Genomic DNA, 26,919 nt, shown 5'->3' on the forward strand with positions numbered 1-26,919 from the left:
GCGGTGAACGGGGCCCCGCGGATGCCCCCCGAGGGCCGGGCGGAGCGGGGGGCCACGGCCCGGGGCTCGCCGCGCCCCTCCGGCCCCCCACGCCCCGGCAGCAGGCGGCGGTGAGCCCGGACATGGGTGTTTCTCGCCGGGAAGCGCTGCCCCGTGGCCTGTTGGTACCTGCGGGCGGGCGCCCGGTGGAAAGTACCTTTTTCTCATGAACGGGTCGAGTTCCACGCCCTGGGCTCTCGCCATGGACACTATGAAAACCACCTACATCGTGCTGGAGCTGATCATCGCTGTGCTGTCTATCGCGGGCAACGTCCTGGTCTGCTGGGCTGTGGCCATCAACAGCACTTTGAAGAACGCAACCAATTATTTCCTGGTGTCCCTGGCAGTGGCTGATATTGCGGTGGGTTTGCTCGCCATCCCTTTCGCCATCACCATCAGTATCGGATTCCACGTGGATTTTCACAGCTGCCTCTTCTTTGCCTGCTTCGTGCTGGTGCTGACCCAAAGCTCCATTTTCAGCTTGCTGGCGGTGGCCATCGACCGGTACCTGGCTATTAAGATCCCACTGAGGTAAGAGGCTGAAGCGGATGCAGGTAGCCACGTCCCCTGACAGCGCAGGCTGTGACCTTCCTTGTCTTAGTGTGCGTGTGCGGGAACTTGTGGTCTCTGGCATTGCCCTAAAAGGTTTGCTGCTCGTAAGTGATGATGAAAATAACAGAGATTTTGACTCGCTTGCTGCAGGACCAGGATCAGGTTTTCAGTAACCTGCCTCTTTCCTCAAAACACACCTGGGAGCTCAGCTTCTGGAGGGTTTGTCTTGGGAGGGACAGTGGCTTCTCGGGACAGGGGCAGGCTGTGCAGTGATGTAGTAGAGAGCTTGGGATACTTGTAGCTAATCTATGTAGGTATTTATAGAGCCCCCGCTATTGTGGTGTCTGGGCATCTCCCAAGTAATTAAGCATAGGAGCAACTACTCTTTCTCTTATTTCCCAGCCTACTGGAGAAGTAGTTTTGCAGGCTTTTCTGTAAGAGTTCTTGTCTCTTCCTCAGTTCAGATCACAATACTTTCAGAAAGGCTGAAAGTCATGTTAAATAGATCTTAATATGACTTTGACCGTACTTTGCATTTTCAGTTGGGACTAGACTCTAACTAGGCTGTCTTCCGGTTTTTAGAGGGCTATAATCAATGGACTGAAAGCGCAGTTTGTTGCCTCTACAAACGCTGAAACCACATTTCGGTTTTTGCTTCCGTACCTTTTAATTCTGAGTGCTTACCATGAGAGAGTGCATAGATCAGTAAATGTCAGGAGATGTCAGCTGTGTGCATACACTGTGAAAGGAGAAGAGGGAAGGAGACAGGATTCATATGTCAGATTTCAGAATATTATGGTTTAGACTTTCATCCAAGTGCAGTATCAAAGACGTAAATTGGTTTCCTTCTGATTCATGGGATGTTGCAATATAATAGGGAATACTATTGAATATAATTTACGGGCATTTTACCAGTGAGTTGGTGCAGCAGCTTCCTTAAGGTTAAGTGCACCAAAGCCCCAGCTTTGCATTACAAATGACCTGAGTCCATTAGTCTCAGTCTCTTTCATGTCTCTGTTGTCCCTCCCTGAGAACAAGGCATCGATGGAGCCCAGCTGGTGAGGAGTGGAGGCTATGGGAAGGGCAGGTTTGGTGTAGGAACCTCAGCTGAACTGTGTAAGCTGCGGCTTTCCTAGATTCTGCTCCTCTCTGGTATCTCCCTTGCAATGACAATGAATTCACTCTAAAATAACTTTAAAAAAATACCTCTTCACCCTGTTCTGGTACCTTGCATCAGGGAACTCCCATACACTAGGCAAATATTAGTTAGTCAGGCAGATGATAAAAACTAGTAGTGGAAATGCATGTATGTACGCTGAGTGGCTGCATGTGTCATCGGAGCAAGGTGCATGGAAATTCCGCAGAGTGTGGAGTAAGCAAGAGCAGATCGGCAGCACTCATCCACACAGGAGGGAGCAGGGCAGAGCAGCTCAGATCACTGCCAGCATCTCCAACACTGCCTGCTTACCTTCCCAGCCACCTGCCTGGAGGTGGAGGTGCGCATCGGCTTCGAATAATGCTTTGGTGCCTCTTCCATTCGTTAGTTTGGAGCTTTCTCGGGATGGGGGCTAGCAGCACAGCAGCAGTGACGGAAGCAGGTCAGATTTCTTCAGTTGCAGTTTAATCACACCACCCACCGCAAGCAAGCTGTTAAGCGTGGTTATAACTCTTTTCCTTTGTACCACGAGTGCTTTTTGCAGCATTTGGCTGAGGAAATTGAATCTTGTGAGATTGGTTTGTACTCTGCTGGACTCTGAGGCAAGAGGGGCAGATCAGAAATGCTCCGATCGGAGCGTTTGCAGAAGGGAAGTGGTGTCGGTGCCAACTGACAAAATCACAGGTATTTCTTCCACTCTCTCTCTTTTTCTTTTTTTCCCCTTTTGTTTCGATTTTCACAGTCTTGGTCACTAGCAGGTTTGCTCAATTCTCCGTGAGGTCATTTCGTTCACCTGTGTGGGATGAAATCCCAGGGCAGTTTTGCCTGGTTCAGGATCCTTCTCTGGCATTGATTTTTCACCCCGTCTTAGGCCAAATCTTTTATTCCATTTGCACAAACATCTTTATTCCTATAAGCATTTTCTAGCTGGACACATACAACCCCTTCAGCTGTAAGTAGAGATCAAGGAGCCCCATCCTAGGCTGGTCTGAAGTGTGAAGTTTGGATTTAACTTGACTTGGCACTGAGGCCCATTTTATTGCTCTCAGAGGTGTCCAGTAAGTAAAATTCCTTTAAAAGGATGGGGGGTTCTCACTGCGAGGAGTGGAGGGCAACGGACAGGTCATTGCTTTGGCAACAGGAGATTTAGGGACAAAGGAGGTTATAAAACTATGCTGGCAAAGCACTGCTCTACTGCACTAGGGTTTTCCAACCAAGGCTCTCTTAGAGCTGTCTTGTCAGCATTGTTATTCCCAAGATGCTCCACAGTACTGCCGGCACCGAGCACGGGAGGGACTTGTCCAGCCACCCACTCCAGGTAGATGCACATGCTGTTTCTGGAAGGAGGTTTGTGCTGCAGAGAGGGAAAGCTGGTCATCAGTTTGTAGGAACGGAGACCTTGGGAAAAGTTTTTCTCACTAAAGCACTCGTTCTGGAAACCAGTGCAGAGGCCATTAACAGGCCACGAAGTATTAAACTCTTAAAATGATTTGTACCCAGGCCTATCTAGCGATTACAATAAATAACGCGGTTGTTGCAGGGCAGACAGTGTCCCTGTCTTATCCAGTGCACCACCAGTTCCTTGTGGAAACCTCTGCAGGGACATTGAGAACTATGCCACAGTACTGAGTACTCTTTCAGGACTATTTAAGCACACTGAGAGGCTGGGCAGCCCTGCAGGCTGGGTGTGCGCAGGAGAAGTTTGCATTACAGCCAGGCTAATAATGAATTTTTCAGTTCTGTGGCTGAAGCAAAAACTCCCATGGGGAAGAGGAAAATTGTTTCAGTCAAACTGAAACAGTGATGTTTGGAGGTTTCAGTGAAACAAAGTGATTCTGACCAACCTGGCAGTTTTTTGCTGGAGTCGCTTAACCGTTCTGTTGCTGCTTTTTGAAATGGAGGCATCTTCACTGTGAAGGAATTAACAAATTCTCATCTAGACAACTGCAGAACAAAAATCTTCCAACATTTAAAAATGGTGGTTTAGAACCCTCCCTCTTCTGGCTAAAAATATATGCTGAATTTGACCTGAAGCCATGAATTCTTTCTGTCCCTTGAAACTCTTATTTTGTTTATTTTTGACAATTTTACTGTTTGTGGAGAAGCCCTCACCCACACTGCCCACTTTGTGCAGCTGCAGCTCTTAGCCCTTCCGGGGCCCTTTCTCCCCTGGCCAATGCACCAGGACGCAGCTTCTTGTCTTGAGACACGCTGTAACCCTGCCTCGCTTTCCGCGCCCCTCCTGGCTCCCAGCGCTGCTGTCCATCCCTGTGCCACCCCAGTACATGGCACCATCCCTGCTCTTGCCTGCCAACCTGACCCCCCTAAAAGCTCGCTCCCCCACAGTGCTTCCTCCAAGCAAAGTATCAAAGCCAGGCAACTGAGCATCTTTCAGCAGCAGTAAATCCAGCCTGCAGAGTGTTTGGCGTAAGAGCAGTGCTAGGCTTTCACTCTCTGGCTCTCTCCAGAGCTGGATTTCACCCCACAGTCCCATAGCTGCGAGCCAAAGACAATTTGTAGGTGGAATAAAATCTTTCCCTTTTATTTGCATTAACCAAAATCCTTTGGCGTGGCTAATAATTGTAGGTACAGATAGATGCCTAGAACAAATGTGTCAGGAATTAGGGAGGGAGGAGAGTATCTGTTTTTAGAGAGCAAAAGGAGAATGAAACGCTGTACAACATGACGCTCTGTGTGCCCTTGTCTGGCTGGTAATTTCCTGCAGGACAGTGATCGCTGTCCTGCTGCTGCCTACCTGGCAAACACCCCCGCTGAACCCTGCAGAGGGAAAATTAGCCCCAGCTCCCTGCGATTTGAGCTGATCTGGTGCTTGTTCTTCCTCCCTGGGTTTAGTTCTCTTCTGTCTTCAATTTTATCTAGCAGAAAGTACAGGACTGATGTTCCCGGGCAGCTTTGCCATGGACTGGAACAGGGCCTCCCTTTCTGCACATCGTTGCCCCGCTGCAGCCAGAGCATCCACGCTGGGTTCACCATCTGTTAACGGTGCTGCACTGTTCTGCTTCTCGCGCAGACAGTCTCCTCCCTGAGCTGCTGCCCCTCTTATCTTTGACATGATGAAGGCAACAGTCCAGCTCCTTTCTGCTGTCCTCATGGGGAAAAATCCCATTTGGATTGTTGCTGCTCTTTTCTGATCCTTTTAGCTGTGCAGGGTCCCTTCCAGAGGTGGGTTGGCTGGTGCTTTATGGCTGCCTGCCCTTGTTGTGCCCTGCTGCTGCAGAGGAGGGGGTTCCCTCTGTGTTCCCCAGCAAAGAATTGTTCCTGGATTCCTTTCAGCTGCCAGCTTGTTCCTCAGCAAAGCAAACTGGTGGGTATTTATGGTGGGTGGGAGGCCTGGAGCTCCTGGGGAGGAGAGAAAGTCCTCTTCAGAGCCTTGGTCTTCAGCTGCCATTTTCTGTGTGCCATCATCGTCACGCAGAATTGCAGCTACTCTTTTTCTGCCCTTGCTTCATTTCCTTTTTGAGGGGAAATCCTTGTGTTGCCCTTCAACTGAACTCCCAGGCACATTCTGCAGTTCATATGCAGCTCACACGTGCGGGGCCTGATCCTGAGACCCAAGCAGCATGGGAGGCACGGTTATTCCAGAGCAGTGGATGCTCTGCCTCCCCGTCTGTCAGACAGTTGTACCTGGCCAAATTTATCATTGAGTAATAAACTTGATGTGCAACCAGCCTGGCAAACGTGCTGTGGGCAGGAGGGCTGGCATGTTCTCTTGAGCAACAGAGGTGTCACATCTTTACAGAAGTTTGTGTCAGTTGAGCTCAACTCAGGCAGAACTGGGGAGGGGTTGTGCTGCAGCCGGGGGCTGGCAGCACCCGCTGGCCTGGCTGGGGGTCTCGCAGTGCTGCTGCTCCCTCCAGGCTTCAGATGCAGCTGACCCTGGACACAATAAAAATCAGGAATCATTGCATGTGCCCTTAGAGCCACAAACCGGAGGGGGGAAATCACAGCTATTTTGAGTTGTGAGCAGCCTGGTTTCCTTAAAATGAGCATCCCAAATGTTTATACTTTTCCCCCACCTCGGGGGTCACTTCCATTCCAAAAAGGAAAAACCCTGACAGGAAGGCAAGGGAATTGTCTTTGAGACCTTTGCCCTGACACAGCTCCTGCAGAAGCTGGGGGAGAGCAGGGATGTCAGGGAGCTGCAGGCGAAAAGCTCATTTCCAGGCTGTCAGCTGAGGGCACTGATCTCTGGGCTGAGCCAGAACTTACAGCTTTGCATTCAGGAGGTTTTTTCAGTTTTGACCAGCTCAATTTGTAAAAAATACAGGTTAATTTTTAGATGAAAAAAACCCAACAAACAGCTTTTGAAATCTGGCAGAATTTTGCTCCAGAAGACCTTTTGATCTTTCTGCAAAAAATGTATTACACCAAAATATTTTGACAGGAAACTTTTATTTTTCAGTTAAATGTTTTTGCTTTGTTAATTGAGGAGCTTGATCTTGGGGATTTCATGAATTTGCCGTTTGTGATAGCAATGAGCACACACCGCAGAACTGAGGATTTTTGGAGTGTTCAGCCCTGGCCCTTGGCTGCACCGGGCAGTCACTGCACAGGGGCTGTTGGGGCTCCTGTTACTGTGTTCAATCCACAAGATGCCAGGAATCAGTGATGCCAGCTGTGCCTACAGATGTGTCAGTCCTCTCCCCTCCCCACCGGCTTTGACAGCTTTGCGAAGTCCAGCGACTGGCTCAGGGAACGTGCCAAAGAGCGGATTATCTCCTAATCCTATGGATGACATCAGGCCTGGGCATGAGCCACAAATAACCTGTGAGTACATCAGTGGGTGTGTGCCCATGCCCTTACACTCACCGTTCGGTGCCGTGTAGCACCGCCGTGTCACTGAGCACCACAACCAGAGCTGCTGGACCTGCTGGAGACAAGGGACAGAGCACAGTCTCTGCGGAGCAGCTATGCAGGCAGAGTGGTGTCACCATGGCTGGGACTCTGCCTCACCCCCTTCATGATGCACTTTGCATCAGTGCCCATCACCCTGCACCCTGGCATTCACACCTTCCCTCCCACCCAAACCCCACTGCCAGGTTTCCGGGAGCACGGTGCTGTGGGGGCAGCCGCTGGCCGGGCTCAGACCTGTCAGTTTCTTCCATGAGAGTTGCCTGTCGTGCTGCTGTGGCACAGCTGGCACATGGGGGCTGGGGGCTGTGTCACCAGCTGGTTGGAACCTGGCCGCACAAAGGCAGGGAGGCGAGGACAGGATGGGCTCCTCGAGCTGCCGGAGCGTGCTTGGACAAGGCTCAGGTGGGCAAAGTGGTGCTGGGCTCAGCTCCGTGTTGACCACGCGGGATCTACCAGCCCTTGGGAAGGTCGGTCAGGGCTCGGCAGGGAAGGCAGATGAGTAGCAACTTGCTGGGGCTGGTGGGTGGAGCGGCCAGCACTTTGGGGCCTTTGGGAAGGGCTTTAGCACCCGTTTTGTCACAGAATTAGTGACCAGGCAGAGATCTGCCACCTCCCCACCCGTATCTGTTATCTGAGTGAGCAAGGCACCGCGTGCCTGGGAGGGGTAGTGGTCACCGCTGTGCTGTAGACAGGATCCCGCCCAGGGAGCTCTGTGCACCATGGCTCCTATCTCACCTCTGCCAACCCCCTTGAACCCGGCTGCCCCGTGCTGCACAGCTCAGGCCTGACTGCTCTGGAAGGTTTGGAATGACAAAAATTCTCATCCGCCAGCACCCTGAGGCAGGTAACATTGGGCTTCAGAGCCCGGAGCCCTGCGGGGCTGCAGGCTCCTCTCAGCCCCCGGTCTGGGGCAGGACAGCCAGGCCTCCCTGCTCCGGGGCCCAGAAGCACCCTGTGGAGCGCGGAGGGCTGCTATCGCACGTGGCTGCCCGCCCGCACACGGGCGTCTTGAGGCGGCTGCTGATGTTTTGATGTCGCCGGTTGTTGGAGTGTGAGAGCTGTGTGAGAGCCGGCGTGCAGGGCGCTGAGCTCATTTCCTTCCTGTGCCCCGGGGGCTCTGCGCACCCCTGGCAGCCCCCCAGCACCAGGCCTGCTCGCAGCAGCGTGGGGCTGCCCAGCGAGACCACAGCCCGCCCTGCGCCCTGCTCCTGCCCTGCGTGCCTGCGCTGAGTTTCCACTCACCTTTTCTCACCCCATCAGGGGCGAGAGCTGGCTGGGGCCGGCTTCTACGGACAGAAACCAGGGTAGCGAATGCAAATTCTTGCCTGGCTGCTGCAAAAGCGTGCCTGTGAGAAAAATACTCACACATCTGCATCACAGGTGTTGCTGGTGTTCAATATGTGCCCAGCCCTGCGGCCCCCTCCCACTGCTCCCCACCTCGCAGCAGCCTGACCTGCATTCCCTGTCTTAATCTTCCACATCACCAAAACGTGTGCTGTTCCCAGGGTGCTTTGGGCCAAAACTCTGCTCTCCTGCATTTCTCCTTCCCACATTCCTGGTCCTGCAAACATGGTGCCCTTCAGCCGTTCCCCGGTGCTGTGCTGGCAGCGGCAGGGCTGCGGTGCCAGCCTGTGTGGAGGGGTGTGCAGGGATGGAGCAGGGTGAGGCGGGAGCTGGGGGCTGTGGTGGGCAGCCCGTGCTCTCCCAGCTGCTCTGCCTCCACCCCGGGGAAGGAGGAGTTCTCAGGAGGGATAAGCACATGGGTATGTGTATCTTACCGAGAGGGTTTTAAACCTGCAGGCACTTGATAGCCCAAGCTACGTCCCCATCCCGGCCTTACTTTGGGAGCAGCAGGTGGGCAATGTCCACCCGCGGGCTCATCTTCAGCCAGGACTGCTTCACCCTAGTCTCCATGCTGCTCTGCCTGCCTTTCTCTGCTTCACATCTCTGTCACTCTGCTCCCAGGTGGAATTGCTTCCCAGCACGAAAATACGCAGTATGGCACGTCTGGAGCAGCCTCAGCCCCTGACAGCCTCTCATCACACGGTGGGCTTGTCTTCTTCTCTTATTAATTCAAAATCTTCTAGCTTGTATTTCAGGCTAAGACTGAAAATGCCATATAACATAAACAAAGCGAGCCCTGGAGAAAGTTAAAGCTTCCCGGTCTTTAAATGCCTTTTAGTGAGCCTGCAAATCTAAAAATGAAGCATTGCAGCCCAGGACCTTGCTGGTTAGGTGCCTCAAGCAGGAACGGCAACCTAACGGCACTGGGAGGTGCGCGGGCGGCTGTTCCTCCGCACCCCGTGAGGGTGGGAGCCACAGCAAGGCTGGGTTCCCCGAGCACCCTGGCTTCTAAAGACAAGGCTTGAGCCTGGCTCCGTGTCTCGAGGCGAGGGCCAGGTGTTCTCATCTACATGTCCTTACCCAGGGTTGCACAACAGCAGGGCCACTTGCCCGGCGTGGGGGGGGCTCCTCGGGGTGCTGCTGCGTGGGTTCGTGCCCTGGGTGCTGGGAGCTGGGGAGGGCTGTCGCCCTGCAAGCACTCGCTTCCTCATGTTCAGCTTCTCCTGACGGGTGCAGGACGGCCATGAGCCAGCATCTTTAGGCACGATCAGGGTCGTCTCCATCTCCTGGAGTGAGGGTGCGCAGGGGCTGAGCCGCTGCAGCCACACAGGTTTTCCAGGAAAGCAGCAGGCAGCGGGAGCAGTCAGAAATGGATGTCGCTGAGCGATGCCTCCTGCCCCTCCAGCTAAACCCCGTGTGCTCACCTGGGTGGTGGGTGCTGGCGTGCTAGCAGGAGCCCATCCAGCGGAAGGCTGGGAGTGCGAGCGGGGCCGCTGCGCTGTCCCCGCGCACAATAGGGACAGATGCGGGAGGAAGTGATTTGTCTGCAACTGGACATGGGCAGACGCAGATGTCCTGCTTCCGCGGCTGATCCTGTAGCCACTAACCAGATTCTCACTCCCACCGCCAACTCCTTCCTGGTCAGAAAGCACAGCTTTTTCTTCACCCCCCTACTCTCTAAGGTGCAATTTTATGATTCATTTAAAATGTCCTGCCAGGATGTTTCAGCTGGTATGTGATCTCTGTTCCATGGCTGTGCAAGGAGCAAACAGAACGGCAGCAATGCTGCTTATTTCATGCTGTTATAGCTCAAAGGAAAAAAAAAAAAGAGCAAGATGCAGAGTACAGCTGCAAGTAGATGACAAGGATACAATGCTTGGCAGCCAAACGGCTCTCTCCTCTTGTGAATGGAGGTGTCTGTGTATTTTCCTTCATGCTTAAAATAGAAACATATAAATTATCACTGCTTGTTTGTATCAGAGCACCTGCGTAGTCTTGAGTTCAGCAAAGTCTCCATCTGCTCACCTCCCTGCATCCGGCAGCCTGGGCATGGGGCAGGATGGGGAGAGCAGTGGGGAGGCCCCTGGGGCCCTGCGCACCTCTGGGCAGTGGGAGCGCAGGGAGCACCCAAGCTGGCTGCAGCATCACTCGCACAGCCGTCACACCTGCCTGTCCCCACTCATCCCATTGAATCCAGCCTCAGCACAAGGTACCGGAGTTTGGAGTTGAAGCACTGAAATTGCTTGTTGAAGGCTGATCCTGCACTGGGGCTCGGCAGCAGGAGAACTGGCCCAAAGTCCCTGCGCTGGGCAGTGCAGCACCCTCCCCTCTGGCTGGGGCATGGGGACCGGTGTCACTGCTGCTGCCCTGCTGCTCTATGATGGGCACATGTCTGTCCGTGCTGCCCTGTTGCTCTGTGATGGGCACATGTTTGTCCATGCTGTCCTGCTGCCCTGCTGCTGTGTGATGGGCACACATCTGTCTGTGCTGCTGCTGCCGCCCTGTGACACACACACGTCTGTCTGTCCGCACCGTGCTGCCAGCAAGGGGCCGGTGCGGAGTGCAGCTGACCACCCAGTGTGTGCAGGTTCAGAGCACTGCCTGATTCAAAGCGCTCCCCTACACCATCCCAGGGACTCTGAAGATGCCAGGACAAGATTTGGGACCCTCCCGGCTCTTCCCAGTTAAGGCTGAGGAGACATCCCTGTTCAAATGCTTGGACTAAGCAAGCCTGGGAGGCTCCGTTATGTGAGGAAAATTTTCCTGCTGGAAAAGTTAATGCTGTGACTTCAGCGTTGTGTTACGTACACAAGAGAAGCGTTTGAACCCACCTGGCAGCCCTGCGGGCTTTCGAGAGCTGCTGGCGAGGTGACGCCTGAGCGAGGTGGGTGGATTTCTCCAAACTTTTTTTGTTGCTAGAAGCAGCATCTCAGCCAGCCTCAGGGGTTTGACTGGGCACCCAGTGAGGCCAGGGGACAGCGCTAGTGCCTGGGCAGGGGAACATCCATTGCTGCGGTCTGAGGAGCCAGGATCCGCTGCTGGCTGTGTACCAGCTGCAGGTATTCAGATGTGCCAGAGGTGGTGGAGGTCGTTTTTGTGTCCTCAGTAGCGGCCCAGTAGCAGGGAGGTTGGGGAAGACTTTGGGAACGGGGCTGCCATGGGGAACCGATGTAAGGGAGTTGTGCCACTCTGCAGGGGACAGTCAGAGGGGTCCTCTCCCGCCTGCCTTCAAACGCTGCCTGATGTGGTAGCCCTTGCCCCGCAGTGCTGATGAGTACATGGTGGCAAGTGCTGACGTGGTTCTTCAGCTTGCAGATCACCCTTTCGTTCAGCAATGCGCCTCAGACGTTCAGCAAAACAAACTCCTTGCTGCTGGCTCTGCTCCTTGCTAACCTTGGGTTTATTTACTCAGTAACTTGTCAGCCAGGGCCCAGGTCAGCGTCATGGCCAGGGCCACCATTGGGCTTTGCCAAGTGCCAGGGGCGCAGGTGTCTGGCACCGCCGTGTTTTGATCTGTTCATCCTTCTGGGCTGCTGGGGGACGGTGGGGGATTCTCCCCCATTCCTGCTCTCTGAGATCAATAACGTAGGGATAACACTCCCCTTCCAGGCTGGTTCCTCTGGGCTGTGACTGTTCTCTGCCCCAAGTCCGATGGCCCCAAAGGCTGGGTTACACCTTGGCTGCTGCTGCGCACTCCTCTGACGGGAGCTCCGGGGCAGCCATGCCTCTGCTTGGGGGATCTCCACGGGGTGACTGCAGGGTTGGTGGGGCGATGCCAGCTACGTGCAGGACATGAGTCAGTTCCTGCCACTCGGGAGCCAAGCTCCTGTTTGGGAGAGGCTGGGCTGGCTGCAGGCTGGCAGCGCGTCCTGCTCTGCTCCAGCTGTGCTTAGCGATGCCCGCCTGGGTGTCCTGGCTGGTGTCTGGCTCTAGAAATAGCAGTAGAAATGCAACGAGACCTGGTGGGAAAACCCCCCAACCCTGACCATCTTACCAAGCAGAGGCACAGTGCCTGGAGAAGGCAGCATGCCTTCCCGCACCCTGTCCTAGTGGGCTTTGGTGGCTGCCGTGATGCTTTTCCAGAAAAGCTGTGGACCTTGCTGAGCCACCACTGGAGGGGCCACAGGCAACAGTGATGTCTGCTGGGCGAAGGGCACCACCTCCAGTCCAAGGGCCAGCTCGGGGGACATCTCCTGCAGCCTCAGTGGCAGAGTGGTTGCCCGGTCCATGGCCCAGTGGCCAGGCAGAGCTGGGCTGTGCCCTGGTTGGAGCCTTTGCCGCTGACCTGTTTTGGTGATGCCACAGCAGGTCTGGCCCCGGCAGCCTGGCGCGTGCGCCCGATAACACCGCTGTGTCAGAGCCGTATTGTAAAAGCAGCTGAGGTTTCTTTCAAGTATTTGACCTACAGCAAGGTGGGCTGTGTGGCTGTGGCACTGGTGCAAATGTATAGTTATATATGTCAGAGAAATAGAAGCCTGAATTGCTCCTTGACGGCAGCGCAGTGGGGATGGCGTCAGGGCTTCCACAGCGTGTCCACTGTGGGGCACTGGGTGGGAGCTGAGGTAATTAGCTGCTTGATGATTATGCCACTAAAAAGTCTTTGCCTGGCAGTGTAAAAAGAACTAATGCATTGCCAGGTTATTTAATCTCAATAAATCATTTTAAAATATTCAGCTGTTATTTACATTAAAGCAACATTTGATGCTTCTGGACAGAAATATAGAGGAGATTCAATATTTGTTATACATTAATTGAGCAGACTTAGGTGAGTAAATTTACTTTAATAGTTTTTTGCCTAATAATATTAAGCCTAAAAGAGAATGAAGGAGGGGTTTGCTGGAACATTCAGAGCTGTGAAAATCTGTCGGTTCCTCACTGTCTGATCACGTTTTGTAGTGCTTAGGAAAAAGCCGCGTCCCAGCTCAGCTGCCTCGCTGCCCCCGCGTGCGTTTGCTGGGGGTGGTTTATGGCGGGGGTTGCTCTGTCACTGGTGCTGCAAACCTGGCTGCTGCAGCTGCTCGCTAGCAAGACTTCGTACCTTGATCCGGTGGCAGTCATGCATTTCTTTATTTTTAAGCGCGTGCTTAAATTCTGTTCGCTTAAGGGCAATACAGTGTCTCACCAAATAAGTGGCAATAATGAGGTAATTAGTTAACAATTTTAGAACATCAAGCTATTCCCAATTTCACCTTGGCCACCTCCGGCTGGTAGCTCAGCGACCAGGTGTTTGCACAGACCTTTCTCTAGTCACAGCAGCGACCATCATCAGCGACCACCACCATCATCATCGTTACCTGCAGTGGATTGAATGGAGAAATGTTGGGAGGAATTTGCAATGCGACCTTGCGAAAATAAAGAGCTAATGGAAGGAGTGCCGTTGCTCTGTGTGAAGAACTATCTCCACTTCAGCGAACGCCATCTCCTCCCGGTGCTGACAGGCTGGCAGCCCTCTCCACTGCTCAGCTCTGGCTCTTGCAGACCCGGAGCACAGCACATTTTGCTATCACCTTCTTGCAGATCGTACTCAAACGTGATCCTGGCTGCAGCATTGCCAGGTGCACTGGGGAAGAGCGAGCAACGCTAAAATAAATATCCACCATTGCAGCCACTGGAAAATTAAGTGACTTCTTAACTGGTTTTGTAAACCTTCAAGTCAAGCCTTATCTTTGCAGGTGAGTTCAGGAGATGACCAGGTGGAAAAAGCCTTATTTGGAGTCACATGTTTTCAGCAAGAGGCAGCATCGAGTGCCACCAGCCCAGAGCAGCACTGTACACGCTGGCTGAGGCACGGCATGCTGAGCCGCGGCGGGTTTTCCTTATTTCCTGTGTGCAGCCTGATTCAGGCACAGAAAACTCTTGACCCCTTCAGTTGCCGTTTCTGAACAACGCCCCCTTTGCATTTTCCAGTCCCACTACAGTAGGTTTTGGGCTGTGACATGACCAAGGCTGCAGAGGAGCAACTGAAACGATCAACTAAGCGTGAATAGCACGAGCCAAGAAGCCACGGTTTCCTCTCCCCACGTGCAGAGCTGTGGGTCAGCAGCAGCTCTTGGTGCTCCTACAGCACTGACTGAGCTTGGCCAACGTTGTAGCTCGAGACTCCAACTTTGCCAAGAGATGGGATTTCTGGGAACCTGCTCTGAATCAAATCTTAACGTTTTCAGGCTGCACAACCCCAGACCAGCTCTGGCTCCTGAAAACTGAACACAGGGTCTTGAAAGCAATGGGCTTGGCCTCACTGATGCCCTGTCTGATAACTTCTCATCTTCTGAAGCAGCAAGACTTAGTAATAACGAGAGAAAAGTGCAGGAGAAACCCTTCAGTGGCAGGACCTGCCCTTTAGACACCTACTGCCTTGTGGAGCGTGTTTGCAGTTCCGCAGCACCGAAACGTGGCCACTGCCCCGCACCAGCCTGGCCGTGCCCGAAGCAAGCCCTGCTTGCAGCGGCTGCGCAGGAGGAGCTGAGGGTTCCCCCTGGCCTCTCTGAGCCTCCTGGTTCACACCAGCAGACACCCCCCCACACTTTACCCTCCTGTCTTTGTAGCTTGCAGGAGGAGAGGGACACACGGCTCGCACGGAGGTGACCGCAGTGTGATTCATAGGCACAGCTGCGGTTCTGTGGGAATAAAACCCTCCCCTGCCTCACGGGCCGGAAGAAAATCAGAACAAACGTTCTTAGGAAAGGAGGAGCAGGGTAGCCAAGCCAGAGTAAACAAGCAATGAGAGAAGGGTGTGGGAAGGGGGGGACAAGTGTGTCGGCCAGCAGACGCTATCTGGCTGTGGAGAGGACGGTAATGGGTTTCTCATGTTGTCTTTCTGGCAGTCGCAGGTTCTCCATATCTCCAAGAGCGATCCGACTGATGCTTTGATGTTGGCATCTATGCTGGTTGCACCCAAAGCAGCATGATTTTTGCTGCTTTAGGTTCCAGCTCCGTTTTTGTGTCTCTCAGCATCTAGGGGCTGGAGGGGCACCCAGTCTGTGGGGTTAGGAAAGGCGTGGGGCAGTGCATGGCTTTGCACCCCTCAGCACTGCAACAGCTGGTCCCTGGGCCACAGCAGAGCTTCTCTGTCGTGCACATGAGAGCAGCAGTTGTACAAGGCATGCATTTCTTTAAAAAGCTGGATCTTTACAAGCTGTGGTGGGTGAGCAGCGCACAGGCATTGTCTGACAGCAGCAGTTATGCACGGCTGTATGGTTTAACCCCACTGACAGCTTCAGAAGCTGCAGGTCTGAGTCCATGTGTGACCTCAGGGCCCCTCAACGGTGTGTCTCCTACAGAACCGACACGTCACACACAGAGGCCAACAACCCCAGCCCTAGGTGGTGGGAGCTAGGTGGAGCTGCCCACATCAGCACTGTTGTTGGAGGATGCACACAGCAGGGATATCACATCAGGGAGAAGAGCCTGGTGTCCCTGGCTCCCACCTCCACACCTGGATGTGAGACTCTGGAGACACAAACCCTAACTTGTAACTGCCCTAAGCAATCCATCAGTAGCCATTGCTTTCAGATGCTGGCTCAGAAAAATCAGAAGCTCGCGTGGGCTGCAGTCTGGCACACAGAAGCCAGGAACTGCACTGCTGGGGAAACTAGTAGGATCCCTGGTTTCCACAAGGATGTGTACTGTCCACCTTAGTGTATGGGGTAGCACAGGAAGAGACATCGCATCACAGGACCCCTGCAGTCTCCACTGAAAGCCAGCACTGCTGCAGGCTTAAGAGCAGCCCAAGCTGCAGCAAGTGGGCTGTGCTATAAAGGCTGTGAGTGTGTGGTGATGCTCGTTAAGTCTTTAGCTACCTATTACTGTGTAGAACTGAGAGCCAACATTGTCCCAGCTGTAATTGGTTAACCCAGAAGTTCACGTAGCCCGGTAGCGTGCCCCAGCGTGCCTGGTAGTGGATGCTTAGAGCAAGAGAGTAAGCTGGTGGTTACAGAGTGAGTCTTCCTCCTCTTCTCACACTCTTGTAGTTGGTGGTTTAGGCTCATGCAATGATAAAGGCTTTTTTAAGACTCCAAGTCCTTACCTGCTGTTGAAGGATGTCTGCGGGCAGGGGCAGTGCTTGGCATTTCTCAGGAATAGCAGCTGAGTCACCTCCCCAAATCACTTTGCAGAGGCACTGAGGACAGGTGAGATTTTTCACCCCTCCATGAGCACAGGTTCCTCAGGGGGGTGGGTGGGCCTCTTGTGGCATTTGCCACAATGCTGACAACTTTAACCGCAGGAAAGTAACGAGTGCTCATTTATGTAACGGCTTTATCTTGGTTTTGTTCTTGATGCTGTAGGTATAATAGTTTGGTGACTGGCAAGCGGGCAAGAGGACTCATTGCTGTGCTGTGGCTCCTGTCCTTTGGAATTGGATTGACTCCGCTTATGGGCTGGAATAAAGCTATGAGCGGTTGTCCCAATGCCACCAATGAGACAGGGGCTGACACCGGGACAGAACACCATGGCTGCTTCATCTCATGCCTCTTTGAGAATGTGGTAACGATGAGCTACATGGTGTACTTCAACTTCTTTGGCTGCGTGCTGCTTCCACTTGTTATCATGCTGGGAATCTACATTAAGATATTCATGGTCGCCTGCAAACAGTTGCATCAGATCGAACTGATGGGCAACTCCAGGACCACGCTGCAGAAGGAGGTCCACGCAGCCAAGTCTCTGGCCATCATTGTAGGACTTTTTGCCTTCTGTTGGCTGCCCCTGCATATCTTGAACTGCATCACTCACTTCCATGAGGAGTTCGCCAAATCCAAGCCTGAGTGGGTGATGTATGTGGCCATCATCCTCTCCCACGCCAACTCTGTCATCAACCCCATCATCTATGCCTACAGGATCAGGGACTTCCGCTACACCTTCCGCAAGATCATTTCCAAGCTCCTCTGTAAGACAGATGACTTCCCCAAGTGCGCCACTGACAACAACCAGCACCTGACTGTCACCAACATCAACTCTCCGGTAGCCTCTGTGACCATATGACTTTGCATGTCCTGCTCGGAGGATTGTGCAGCCTGTCCCTGACACTACCCTTCCCTGTGCCTACATGAACAGTCACAGCTAACTCCTAGAGGAGTGCTCAGAGATGACCACTATGCAGTTATGCAGCTGTATTTTTTTTTTTTAATTATTTTTGTAATTAACATAGTGCCTCCTAGAGGAATAACCTGACAGGGGAGACTGAGCACAGCTCGCCCTCGACTTTAAACCCAGGTTGCGTGAGTGCTGGTGACTGTATTGTGTTTCCTTTCCAGGTCAGACACTGACTGTGGAAGACCCACCTGCTGGGGTGTTTCCCCAATCGTGCTGCTCATGTCAAATCCTAGGATCTTTATTTTAATTATTATTTTTTTTTAATCTTTGGATTCATTTAGGAGTAATAATTTTGTGTCTGTTTTTGAGTTGTTCTTTCAGTCCATACTTGACAGCACTTTGGTAATACCCTAATTATTCCATCAATTGTTTGATGCAGCTAGTATTCTCTGATGGGAAAAAAGTCTTACTTAGCCCAGTTGCTGGTGTGAAACTGAATCTGCGTTCCAGGCTCTGAGGGGCGGGACCACGTTGATGGGAAAACAGCAGAAATGGCCAGCTATTTTTGGCCCCAGTATGGAAGCCCTACTTACTGAAAAAGAAACATTTTAGGAAAGAGCTGACTAAAGTTTTAGAACAATGTTTTTATTGCCTTTAGATCACTTTGGTCTACAGGATTGTGCAGACCAGCGCTTCAGGTTTGCTTTCTGTTTCCAGCTATCAAAATGCAGAAGGCAGAAGTGCCCTAATGGTCTCAGCGAGTCTGATCCAGCGTCGCTCAGGTTAGTGCAACCACTGCCTTGGTGACACGATGTCTACAATCAGGTTTTTGCTCCCAAGTCCAAGTACCTGACAGCCTTGCAGGGCTTCCAGAAGTGCAGGCTTCAGCTGCGATAGCTGGATGCTGCAAAGCTCATTTATTCCTAAAACTTGGCCTTGTTGGGGTTACTCTGTAGCCCAGTAACCCCCAGAAGCTGTGAGTGCTTTTTTTCTAATAGCGTGTTTTTGGTTTGGTTTTGTTTTGTGTTTTTTTTTTTTAAATCCTGACCTGTATCGGTAGCAAAAGAGACTGGAAGGGAGCTAATTTTCTGGAGAAACGGGAATGTCTTGACTTGTGACCTGGTTTTGGCCAAGCTCCTTGAGGAAGACGCTCACTTCGCAGATTGCCTAGCCTGGCCTCTGCAGTTAGTTAGCCAGGAGTCCTGGCCCGTTCCAAGTACAAAGCTCACTCAACAGCGGAGTAGTCTTAATTTGTACTGCAAGTTAATAATTCTCTGCAACCACAGCTCAGTAATTACTGCACCTGATTTAATATATAACTGATATGCAAAACTAGAACTGTGCACTCATTTCTGAAGTACGAGCTCTGCTTCTCCAGACTGCATGATGTGCACTGCTGTAACCAAACTAGTGTTTCTGGCGTGTCTTTTATTTTGCAGGGCAGTTTCATTCCACAACTGAGAGGAACAGGGAGGTGGGCCAGAAAAAACACCCGACAGCCTCCCTGCTTGGTGCCCAAAAGCCGGCTGTGGTACAGACACAGCTGTTGTTGACTAGCTCAGACCTGCCATCACGTTGTGGTCCTCTTACAAACAGGAGTCTTGCCTGAAGGTCCCTACGTGGTGAAGCGGTACCACCTCTCTCCGAAGCACTCGGTGCCAGCAGCATCACCACGGGACCGGTGAGAAGCTGGAGTGCAAGGATTTGGGTTAAATAGGGGGTTCAGTGGTAACGCACACAGGGAGATGGAGACGGGGAGCAGCAGGCCTTTCAGAGCAAGGGGGCAGGGAAGAAAGTTTAAACAGAGCCAGTTCCTGAAGAACAGGTCCAGTGGACAGACTGTGATGCCTGGAGCAGTTTGTCCCTGATAAATTGTACTTGAATCATATAGGAAGCAGCTTTGTATTTTTTTAACTGCACTGCACTAAAAGGAGGGTAATATAAGACCCCAAGCGTTTAATTTCTCTGGCATATATAATGATAAATATGGTATAAAATCAGCCCAAAAGCTGATCTGAAGAAATCCTGTTTCTGCAGCACCTGCTGTGCCGGCTAGCGTGACCTGCAGGCAGCAGCTGCAGTTATGCCTTGGGGCCCACCATGCAGAGGACGGTTCACCTGGAGTGATGGATTTCGCTACCCTGTGTGTGTACCCTGTGTAACACAGCAGCTCAGCCATAAGAGCCAGCCCCAACCCTGGGTGAACCTCCGGGCAGCTCTGAATGGGTTTGTACATGCTCATGCAATGTCCAAATCTAGCTCCAGCTCAGTGTCTCGGATACTGGCATTTCCAAGAAGAATCTGAATAGTTAAGTTCCTGTCCCAAGTGTTTCTCCTTTAACAGCCCCATTCAGCTTTGCTGCATCTGCCTTGGTCATAGTCCAGCCAACACATGTAGCCACCTCCTGCCATTTGGGCAGGGTTTGACTCTGTCCTCCTTTCATTTCTTCCCTTCTGTATTATCTTTGGCCGAGTTCCTTCTGTTAATCACGGCTGGAAACAAGCAGGGTTTCACCTGCAGGTCTGGCAGTGTTGCAAAGTGGTTGCAAGCCACATTTATCCTTACAACAAAGAATGTAATCGCTCCTCTCCTGCTGGCTGGACAGCACGAACAGACTGAAACACACAGCGCTGCAATGAGAGAGCCGGTCCTGGAACACTTGCTTGTATGTGACAGCTTGCACTGCAGCGCGGCAGCCACGACTGCTACCTTTCATACGCCTCTTGTGAGCCAGAATTTCTGTAGACAGATGTGGTGCATCCTTAGTACGTCTGTGCCGCTGGGTTGTTGGCCATTATTAACTATGGCCTGGGTCACCATGGCCTTTAGGCATATAAAGTGCCTCCGTGGATCTGAGCCAAAGACACTTCAAGGCAAAATAAAAATAGGATGCTCCCTCGCCCCCCTCAAAAAAAAGCTCTGAAGGTTTCTATAAAAATGTGAAGTTAAAACGGCAGAGGAACTTTCTGCAGTGGGTTCAGCTATCACTCCTTACTGCTCTGATGTACATAGGACGGATGTGTTTGCCTCATGTTACTCTGATTTTGTATTTGCAGTAACTGTTATTTACATACAGAATGCTTAATTTACCACCTACACAACCTGGCTCAGCCTGTGCCCCGTTATTTCTCACGCTGTTGCGTTCACACGGTGTACCACACGAGGCCACACCGTACTCACGGAGGAGCCCAATCTCAGAGCACAGGCAGGGAGTCACGGAGCTGGAAGGCGCCGGTTCCCAGGAACGGGGGAGCTGCAGTCTCCTTTCCCTGGTGTCTGATGTGGCCTCCCTGCCTGCCAGCACGAGGTGACCGACTCGTCTGAAATGGGTCGATTTAAAAGCACAGCAACCAGAGCGATGCCTCTGCCGATCCTGTATGGCAGTAACCGCACCGGCAGCACAGACCTGCCATCGGTCTGGAGGTGCTGAGGGGTCCCTGGCACGGGTTTGCCAGTGATGAATCAAAACCTGCTCCGAGCAGGCAGCTGCAAAGAGCCACTGCAGTGTCACTCCGTCAGAGGCTGACTCTGCAAAGCCTGGCAGGCGCTGGGAGGGTGGGGGGTTACTCCAAGCACGAGCAGAGTTCACAAGGCTTAATGGATCACTAAAAGACCTGCTGGGCTATTTGTCTCCCCACATCACAAGCACACGATATTAAAGATTTGTTCAAACACCTTCAGAAATCCCAGGAATAGCCTAAATAAATGAAATCGAAGTCAACACAGGCTTCTTAACGTTTATTAATTAATCTATCAGTGCAAGGCTGCTAATTAATGTCACACTTGGCTGCAGCCCAGGAAGAAACCTACCAGGCACGATGAACAGTTGACAGCCTTGTAGATACCAAAAATGCCAATACACAGCCAGGAGGGTATGCAGAAAGCACATCCGCACGTGATCCAAACCCTTCATCCTTCATCCTCTTCCTCAGCCAGTAAGATGCTTGTGAGCTGCTCCTCAGAGACAGTTAGTTCCTGGCAGGCTCCCATGGCCTGACTGAGGTAGACAGCAAGTATATGTTTGCACTGCAAATAACAGCGCAGCCAAGTTAACAGCAGGAGCAACGCAGGAATGTCGTGCTCTATCTGGAAGCCACAAAAAAATCCATCCTGGCCAGAATGGGTCTAATGAAGTGCTCAGCCCTCCCAGGAACATGGCTGGTGGAACAACGCCAAGCCCTGGCACAGGCTGGTGCTCCAGTTGCCCAGGTTAGTTCTGCCATGAGGATAATGCAATATTCTGACACACAGCAAAGCGTTACTGGTCCTGATGCTCTCCCCAAACTGCAGAGCAATTGGTTACCCTGAGCCCTTCCTCACTGGCACTTCCATCAGCCAGACTCCATGCGGCAGTCCCATTAGCGGCAGCACCCCTTGTTCTAAGAGACCAGGGATTACTCATTTCTTGAAAGTCAGAACAGTAATGCAGAATGAAGAGCCCTCGCAAGGCCCAGCTCCACCCAAATACCACGGCTCCCAGAGGCTAGATTGTGCAGTGGGTCAGGCACCGCCTGCGTGGCCAAGTTAACACTTATGCGTTCGCTCCTTTGGAAACTTCAGGCTGCGCAGGTTCAAGGAGCAGAGCACAGCCTTCTCCCCTGCTCCCTGTCCTGGCCCCAAATTAAGGCAGACAACTTACCAGAAGGCTCTCGCTCTTCTGCAGTACAGTAAAACCAAAAGCAGGACACGTGCAGAAGTGGCAGGAACTGTAGCAGGTGTAGAGTTTGCCAGAGCTCCCAAGGACCTGAAACAAAGGTAGTCAGAGGGGACGACAGTCAGAGGCAGCATTCACTTTTAATTTCTCTAACTCTTAGCCTGTGTCTGGACTGATGTCCTCTGCAATGACTCACAACAGGTCTCACAATACAGAAGTGTCCCAGTGTCCCCAAACACTGCAGTGACCCATCTAAGCTTGAAGCTCCTCAGCTTTCTCATGGTCTCTCTGTACGCTTCTCTCCCTACAGGCGAGGAAGCACTCCTGTACGTACACCTGTGCTGGCAGCAGACCTCAGCTGCAGTGGCTTGTCTGCTGCTAAGAGATCAGCAAAAGGGCAGCAGCACCGAGCACAGAGCCGCCTGCCCTTGATCTCCCAAAGCTGGCAGCACAGCGAGCTGCCCGCTCCTCCAGAGACCTCCCTCCCCAGTACTGGCAGGCACAGGATAGCTGAAGAAAATGAAGATTTTCTTGTCACAAAAAGCCCATTTGTGAATCCAGAGCCACCACAGGCCTGGGGATGGAAGAAGCGCAGCAGTGAACACTTCAAGTGAGGCCTTTTCTAACTAGCTCCATGGCTGAAGGCTGCAAAGGCTCTTAGTGTTCTGCTCCCCAAATCAGCTGCAGCTATTGGAATCCAGTTTTGTCTGAATAAACAAAGTCAAAGTCTCCAGAGAAGAAGCCTCGCTGCTCCAGCTCTAGTTTGGGAACAGCACTGCCTCCTTTTCCCACGTGCTGTTCCTCTGCGAGCCATACTCCCTCTGCACCATCCGCACGGGACACAGGCAACCAGGTGAGGAGAGCATTTGCTTCCAGCATGGAGAAGCTGACAGGCAACCTGTGAGCTGCTGGAGATGACTGCGTGGTGGCGCAAGCTGACCTATGGGTTATTGATCTTCTGGTTTCTTCAAGGCTGGAAAATAGATTTGAGAGCCAGCTGCTCTGCCCTCTCCTATTGCAAGGGAAGGGTCTGCGGGAGCAGAACACACTCACTGACTTGAAACAGAAACCTGCGCACAATAGCATGGACTTCACTAATGCTCTGAAGCCCAAAGGGAGTGCACTCTGTGGCCAAAACACAATTATCAGAGTATTTGCCACCATGTGTCTTGTATCTGCCAGAGCGAGAGCAAATGCTTTGCGTCGGCTCTGTGGCCTCGACAGCTGGAATTACGTCTTTCTGGGTATTCCTGGGAACAGTGGGGATTTACACAGGGTAATGACCAGCACTGCCCTCTGCACACAAGCCCCCGGGCTCTGACAGCACCACACTCCCATACCAGGCTTTAGATCCTGGTTGGGTTTGTAGCACACGTACACCTAGAGCCAAAGATAAACACAAAAAAGTGAAAAGACAGCGGAGCTGTGTAGAACACTGCTTCTTTTCAGGACGCCCCTGGCACTAAGTCCCTCCAGAGGAACATCATCCCTCCTGGTCCAGAGCTGCCCTTCCCCTGTCCCCTGGAGCTCTCTCTGTACCCCTCACCTCACTGGCACTTCCAGAAAACCTCCACAAGTTTAAGCTCTCCCACAGAAGCGCCTATGCCTCATAATCCCCCTCACTCCCCGCGAGTTGGGACACAAGACTCACATTCTTATTTCAGGGTAAACGGTTCTTTTTCCAGTCTGGCCTTTACCCCGGGCCCTCCTTATACTCCAGGCTGAGTTTGTTTCACTTGTGATAAGTTTGTTTTTCTCTAGCCCCTTTGATTGTTTTTTCCAAGATGAAGTATTCTGATGGTGCCTTTCTTTCAGAAGTGTTTTCTTTTGAGGAGGGGGGGAAGATACAGACACTGCCAGATTTTGGGCTGAGTGTAGCGTTCCCCCTTCCTGACCTAGATGGCAAGAATGCAGCTTCTACCTAATAAGGCAGAGTCTAAAATCCAAACACCAAGAGAAAAGGTGCCTCTGTTTCTGGCCAGCTGCAGCCAAGCCAGGCACTGGGGTGTTCTCCTGGCCCTGAGATGCTGTGAGATCCTCTTCCGCTGCCCTCATCCCCAGGCGCTTGCTGGCTGCACAATGAGGAAAAATCACCTTGGTGGTAGTGTCCCTGCCAGGGCGTGGGGAGGCAGGAGGGCCAGCTGTGGCACCACGGCAGCTATTGCTGCCATCAGCATAGAGCTAGGCAGCACCACAGTCTGTGCCAGGACCTGACGTTCAAATCCTTCACAGCAGGGCAGGCTGCCATACAGTTCTAGGAAATTAATTAAAAAAGACATAAAAAAGAAGAATCCAATGAAAGCGCAGGATGTGAGCAATGCAAGTGACAGTTGGCAGGAGGGCTAAGGCAGTGCCTCTCCCCCTGCTAACTGGCTTCACTCCCACAGCTCTCAGCACTTCTGCAGGGCAGGTGTAGCTAATGGGTGCCCCAACTGCTGCCTGCTCACCACCTTACACTGCTGCTGAATCCAGCACAGCTCCACGATCAGCCAGCGTCCGCCATCTCTGCAGCAGGTAAGACTTATTTATCCCTGACCTGGAGTTACAGGGGTTGGCTCTAGTCTGCAGCATAGGCAGGTATTGTACAAGCTCTTCTGGGACGAGTAACATCTCTGAGGTAACACCAGCCCTTGAATACCCCATCAGTGCTGCTACTTTATTAAGTAGCAAGGGCATGAATGCCCAGGCATTAAATAACAAATCACAGCTTTCACTTCACTGAGGGCTCTTCTCCCATCTCAGTTCCTGAGGGCAAGAGCTGCCTACGCTACAGGCTGCAGTCCTAGGGCCTGTCTGAACAGAGCCATTTCCCCCTGAAGCAAGTACCCAAGATGTGCTGGGTGATACGGAACACAAACAGCATTTCAGCCTGTGAAGTATCAACATCTCAGATTTGGCTGTGATGACCCAAAGGAGCTGCACAATAGGACCAGCCTCATGGCCTCAACAAGAACAGTTCTCCAAATCCAGCTGCAGGTGAGCACCACCTCACATTCCAGCTCAACCACATCTGGGTGCAAACGACAGAGCTGACTTTCAGAGCAAAAACTGAAAGGGATGACTGCCACGTGTCCCGGCAGCCATGGATGGTCCCCAATGCACTGGGCATGCTTCTCTGCTGAGGCAGAAGTGCACATAGCTGGGATATGTGTCTACACCACAAACACACACAAATGAAGAGCCAGTGATGCTACCCGGCTACTCTTAAGCACAGTATCCTACTCAGTGTTTCAGTTTCTACAGCCCCAGACTGTGTTCCTGTCACTGCTCCAGCCAGCGGCCTCAGGGGAGGCTCTGATCTTTGTTTCTGCATCTCAGACAGGCGGACTGAGGAAGAATTTCGCAATGGGACCAGCCTCACGCCCCCAGAGAAAACATCTCTCCAGAATCCTCTGTTAATGAACTCATCAGCGTGGCCTTAATCAGCAGTCAAACTGCTAAAATGGAATGCTGGTCAGAAGCACCTGCAGGCAGGGACTGCTTCCCGCAGGCTGCCCTCAGCTGGGATGGCACAGACCCCGGGAGATCCAGGGGGGCCGCTCACATCATACCCATCAGCTATCAAGTATGTGGAAGCCTGAGCTTGTCTTACATTCCCTCCTGGTGACCAGCCCTGACCTACCTGCCCAGGGGTTCCTTCTCCACAGGGGAACGGGCAGGTGCAGGAGAGCAGTTCTGACACTCGCTCTTTCTCCGTGTGTACCAGTTAAGCCAACTGCTGGGGCCATCAGTAGATACTGACCAGCCAGCTCCCATTCTGTGACTGCAGGGCTGCCTCCAGCAGGAATTTTTGACCCCTCGCTTGGGTGGGGAGAGGGCTGGCAGTGTGGAAGGGTGCCTGCCTCGCTGCAGCACACGCAGTTTGAGGCAGCACTGTTCAGCAACAACCCTGCCCAGAGCAGAAGAGGGTGTCAGGGCAGCACCCAGCTCATCAAAGCCCGGTCACCATGCTTCTCTAAACTCCTCCACGTCTTCCTGCATCTAAGAGGTGAATATTAGGCCTCTTAAGATGCAGGTAACTCTGCCATGCTGCAAAAAAGCTGCGAGCATATGAGCACACATTTAGGCTCCCTGGGAAGACCAGGGGCTCTAAGCAGTCCCCATCATCCTTCAGACAAAAAGCTGCTAAGTGAAGACTGTATATCCCAGCCTGCAAAGCTTTGCCTTGTGCTGCAAGGCCCACAAAGCTCTGCAAGGAGAATGTGACCACTCTCTGTCCAGTGGCATACTCAGTCAAGCAACGCTAAAAAAGAAAAAGCCTTTAAGCACTCAATTAGTGAGGCCGCTGATATCTAAGGGTCCTGGAAGCAGGGCTTCTTAGGCTTTACCAAACATCCAGAGGCGAGCCCTCAACTAAGATCAAACACGTTCACGAGTCCTGTATGACTATGAATCATGTCTCTCTGGAGGGGCTGATGTCCTCTCCAAGGCCCCAGAAGCGATAAAGACTCCACGTGCAAATCAAGTAATGCAAGCTCTGAACACGTGAAAAATGTTTGTGTCATTATCCAGGCCTGGCTAAACAGCTCTTCTCTTCCCCTAGATGACCCCAAAGCATCTCGGCACCTCCAGTGAAGGAGAGAAGGCCCTTTGCAGGGAGGATGAGTGATACAGTGAGCAAAGAGAATCCCCCTTCTCTGGTGTGTGCCCCAGGTTCAGCAACGGAGGGGGCTGTGCTACCTGAGGGGGTGAGCACTGCTAAGCAGAAGGGACGGGGTGTTTCTTCACCAAAATCTTACGGGCACAGGGTCCCACTGCCTTAGCTAGGGTACAGCACACAGTGTCTCTCTGACTCCTGTGACCCCATGGGCTGGATGCAGCTGGTCAATGGCTCACAGAACAGACAGACTGTCCCCAGCAGAGATGCCACCGCTGCTGTGGCACAGCAGAGCAAGGAATTGTGCACTCGACAGAAAAGTCAGAAAGAAGTGCCAATGGCTCCTCTCTTCACCTAATGAGACTCAGCTCCATCTCTGTTCCTGGGCTGTAAGAGGCGATCTTTAGGGCTAAGGTGAACTTGTCCCTAAAATGCCATTTTATGAAGAAGTTTCTGTGATTCACAGACTTGGCTACAGTGAACTAGAATGAAACCCACAGATTTGGCCCGCATTGCTTCCTCCCAGGCAGCAAGGATCCTATTGCCAAGCAGAGGTCAAGAGTGTTGAGGACACTGAGGATCTGGAGAGCATCAGGGGAAGAAATGCAGTGATAGAAGATGACACTCCATTGCACAGTTTGTCAAAGAGGAAGAACTGTCTTTGCTGGATA

At 52.4% G+C, this 26,919-nt stretch overlaps 2 protein-coding genes across 3 annotated transcripts in view; one reads left to right on the forward strand and one right to left on the reverse strand.

Moving 5' to 3' along the window:
- On the forward strand, positions 1-17,984 carry ADORA2B (adenosine A2b receptor). The gene is made up of 2 exons (XM_040617169.1): positions 1-570; positions 16,252-17,984. The coding sequence occupies exons 1-2, from the start codon at positions 206-208 to the stop codon at positions 16,943-16,945; spliced, it is 1,059 nt and encodes a 352-aa protein (XP_040473103.1). The 5' UTR covers positions 1-205; the 3' UTR covers positions 16,946-17,984.
- The window catches only part of ZSWIM7 (zinc finger SWIM-type containing 7), a 27,216-nt gene continuing 6,468 nt past the window's right edge, over positions 6,172-26,919 (reverse strand). The window contains exons 5-7 of one of the 2 annotated variants that reach the window (XR_005831353.1): positions 21,637-21,741; positions 6,578-13,260; positions 6,172-6,493 (exon numbers count right to left, since the gene is read on the reverse strand). Coding sequence is in view for 1 of the 2 variants with exons in the window: in XM_040617184.1 (XP_040473118.1) it covers positions 20,907-21,023; positions 21,637-21,741 (222 nt within the window). In the remaining variant the exon portion in view is untranslated. Of the gene's footprint in view, positions 6,494-6,577; positions 13,261-20,720; positions 21,024-21,636; positions 21,742-26,919 lie in introns of those variants that run through there. The other variant, XM_040617184.1, reaches the window with a different exon arrangement.

This window comes from Falco naumanni, chromosome 1 (genome assembly GCF_017639655.2).
Source record: "Falco naumanni isolate bFalNau1 chromosome 1, bFalNau1.pat, whole genome shotgun sequence".
Lineage (NCBI taxonomy): Eukaryota > Metazoa > Chordata > Aves > Falconiformes > Falconidae > Falco > Falco naumanni.

Coding starts and splice junctions, on each gene's coding strand:
- ADORA2B (XM_040617169.1), top strand. CDS start 206: ATGAACGGGTCGAGTTCCACGCCCTGGGCTCTCGCCATGGACACTATG. Junction 571..16,251: donor GCTATTAAGATCCCACTGAG/GTAAGAGGCTGA, acceptor TTGATGCTGTAG/GTATAATAGTTTGGTGACTG.